At 37.3% G+C, this 3,415-nt stretch overlaps 1 protein-coding gene across 1 annotated transcript; it reads right to left on the bottom strand.

Annotated features, from left to right (window-relative positions):
- Positions 1 to 3,411, bottom strand: LOC103623076 (hippocampus abundant transcript-like protein 1; the record flags this gene model as incomplete). Its single annotated transcript, XM_008642111.2, has 4 exons — positions 1 to 64; positions 1,427 to 1,498; positions 2,054 to 2,167; positions 3,229 to 3,411. Coding segments are annotated over 4 exons (387 nt in total), but the record flags the coding sequence as incomplete, so codon positions are not given.
- Positions 3,412 to 3,415: the final 4 nt, after the last annotated feature.

Raw genomic sequence — 3,415 nt, 5'->3', positions numbered from 1 at the left:
CCAGCTGACCTAAACTGACCAAAGGGATAACTCTTTCCATATGACATCAGCTTGGGTATAAAAGCTAAGGAAAGGAGGAGAAATGGGGCATTTGTTATTTATGGTCTTTGACTTTCAGAAAAAGTGGTACATGTGCTGAAGCCCTGCTTCCTGGGAAGCAGCTCAACACTGCTAGCTGATGGAAAGCAGAAAACAAACCTTTTTTTACTTCCCCTCTTTGCTTGTGCATACCTAAACTTTTGCTTTTACTTTAATAAACTGCCTTATCTCCACCTAGTTGGTTTGTACCTCAATTTCTCTTCCCTGCCTGGCTGGGAAGGGGAATGCTGGAGTAGCTGAGTGCAGTTGGCATCCAGCTAAGGTCAGCCACCCACCCCAGCTTTCTTGCTTTTCATTTTTAGTCTGAATGCTACATAGAAAAAACCACAGTAATTCTACCTTCATGTATTCAGTTCTTTCTGGAGATATCCAACATGCCAACACAAATCAATATTTATGAAGCAAAGATTATGTCAATAAGCAAAGATTATTTCAGTAAGCTGTACTCTTCAAAGAACTCAAAAATCAATAGGTTTTCCTCATTTTAATACTGAAAATTATAAACCAGAAGGAAAGCCATCTTAGAGATTTTTAGCAAAAATACTGGTCTGCATAAAGTATGACTGGCAAATGTGAGTGCACACAACAGCCTCAGAACAAACCACAGCACGAGGATTAAAATAATGACTTGAATTGCTAATGAAGGCCACAACTGACACCAGTAAAACTGGTAAACATTGATGAATGTGTTCATATCAAAATAGTAAGACCTTCATTCTGCTAAGAATGGCAACAAGGTTAGAACATACTCTCTATGCCATTCCCCTACTCGTTACCGAAACAGGAAGACAAACTGTATCCATAAAGATACCAAAGATCATATCATAAAAACTCTTTGATTTACAAAAGACATAAAGGATCTGTTGAAAAATCAGCACATTGTTGCCAATTAAGAAATATGACAAGAAGATACTAAGGCCTCACAGCTCCTCAGCCTCCAAGCTGAGGAGTAACCCTGGAAAGATCAGGTCTTGCTCATATGCAAGTTTGATAGGAGAAGCCAATTGAATAGGTGCAAGTAGCATGACTTTTATTTAAAATAAGGCATTTTCCTTTCAGAATTCCTCTCATTTAGTAACAAATTTCCTGCACCATTTTTATGATTTTAAGTCAGAATTCCAGTGAATTTCCTGATCCAAGTTTAGCAAATTTTGTTTTTCTGATGTCCAGATCCAGTATTTCTAAGGAAAGCTGATACAAAGCAAGAAATTTACACAGGCTGTATCACGAATACAACGTTTAGTGAATGCAAGATACACTGGCCTATTAGAGCATATAAAAAGTTTAAGACAAGCTTAAATGAAGCGCCATAAAGAATAAAGCTTACCTGAGCTATTATGGACAGAATGCCCACCACAGCTATAAATGCTGCAATGCTAGCAGATCCAAAGCCTATAATCTGTAGAGAAGCAGAAATTGCGTAAAACAAATGCCAAACACAATCCAGGACAATTACTAGCAGTGAGTATCTTCTCAACGAAAGCACTCATCCCTGCTTGTACTCTAGATCTATACAGGATCCACACAGGAAGTGTCCACTTTGAAGAATAATCCTTAACTTGACTCTTTGCCAAGAAAACTATAAGGAAAAAAAAACCTGCCTTAAAAGAAGGAGACAGAGGAAGTCATGGATCTAGAAACTGAAGTTCTCTATCCCTCCCACAAACGCCATAGGTCTTCAACAGGCAAGATCCTTGAGACAGACCCAGAAACTGCTGCACTGAATGAGAACCAAGGCCTGCTTAAGGTTAACATGTGCTTAAGATATTGCAGGGTTTATACATCAGGAGTCAAGTGCTACTCATTTCTTGGCTTAGCAAAGCACCCTGCCTTTAATTTTAACGCTTTACTTTGCCAGAAAGCAGGTCTCTGAGCAAAGTCTGTAACAAAAAAGAGGTCATAGGGAATACTTATTTAAACATCCTTAGTAAGATGTGAAGACACCAACATTTACCTGTCTCAAGTACAGAAAGAAACTAGAATACTGGCCAGCCTCAGGCAAATATGAGAGCAACACTGTAATGCAGATTGGGAGAACTGTAGGATCTTTTCTAACCTTCTTCAGAGACTGTAAAAAAAAAAGAACAAACCAGGTATTGAAACATTTGTACAAACTCTAATGACAGCATAAAGAAAGAAGGTAGATTCCCTTTTTTGTGCATGCATACACATCAGAACAATTACACATGGAAATTGTTAAGCTGAAACTTAAGTCACAAACAATCTCATTACAGTTCGGGGGATCCAACTCTTTGGCAAAGCTTCCATTAAGACTTTTGAAGCTACTGTTCAGTGCCAAATCAACTATTCCCCAAAAACAGTATTACATAACAGTAAGGGAAATGCATAATGTCTTCCAATGGATTTCCATAATAATAATTTGTTTTGAAAGATGCTAGCAAATAATATACATTTCTTACACTTGTTCACTGATCATATTATTTACTTTAAGGAACAAATAAATTGTGGAAAACAAATTCTGTAACTGCAGTTTTTCGAGCATGTCATTCATCTCTCAATATTCAAAAGCAGTTCCCAGCAGGATGGATCTCATGAAGAAAAATCACTCCTCCTTTTCATAAGATACTAAGGTGTAAAAAAAATGTAAGTTATCTGAGTGAGTAAGTGAACAAGACTGCATGGTATGTTTTAGCCCTTCCTATACATGCCTATAAAAAAATCAGGCTTCATAGATCCATTCTCTATTAGAAAGAAATCACATATAACCAAAAGTGGAAATCAAGAGTGGGGAAAGACACTGCCAGAAGTACAATTATAAAGTGAATATGTAAAGCATTAAAATACTGGCTTTTGAGGTGTAAGAATTCAGCATTTCTCTTTGCAATAAAATAGAGTACGTAAATTAGAAAAGTAAAGTATTGTCCCTTTGGATTTCACGCCAAACATTATTTTCAAATCTAGAATTATTTAATCCACAAAGTTTGGTTTGATTTAGTTTTTTAAATGTAGTTAGATCTTTACGGGCAAGAGCAGAGAACAGAGACTATGGTATACGGCAGTCAAGGTACTAGTAAGATTGAAGATTTCTCAAGCTTACAAACTGCAACTAATAATTATTACTCATTAATCATCAAATATTTAATAATTACTTATTGAAGTGCATCTTACTGCAAAAGGATCTGCCTGTTCCCATGATATAGATGATCCCCACGAAGCAGGTCTTATTTTTTCTGGCAGAGATTCTGGTACAGCTATCAGGATGAAGCAGATGTCCACAACAGCCACCAGCGTGGCCACCAGTACAACCAGACTATCTCCGTAGCTGGCAGACAGGTATGCTCCAATGGCAGGACTA

This window comes from Corvus brachyrhynchos, unplaced genomic scaffold, assembly GCF_000691975.1.
Source record: "Corvus brachyrhynchos isolate BGI_N302 unplaced genomic scaffold, ASM69197v1 C12182560, whole genome shotgun sequence".
NCBI classification, from domain to species: Eukaryota; Metazoa; Chordata; class Aves; order Passeriformes; family Corvidae; genus Corvus; species Corvus brachyrhynchos.
This window is presented reverse-complemented; position numbering and strand designations above follow the sequence as displayed.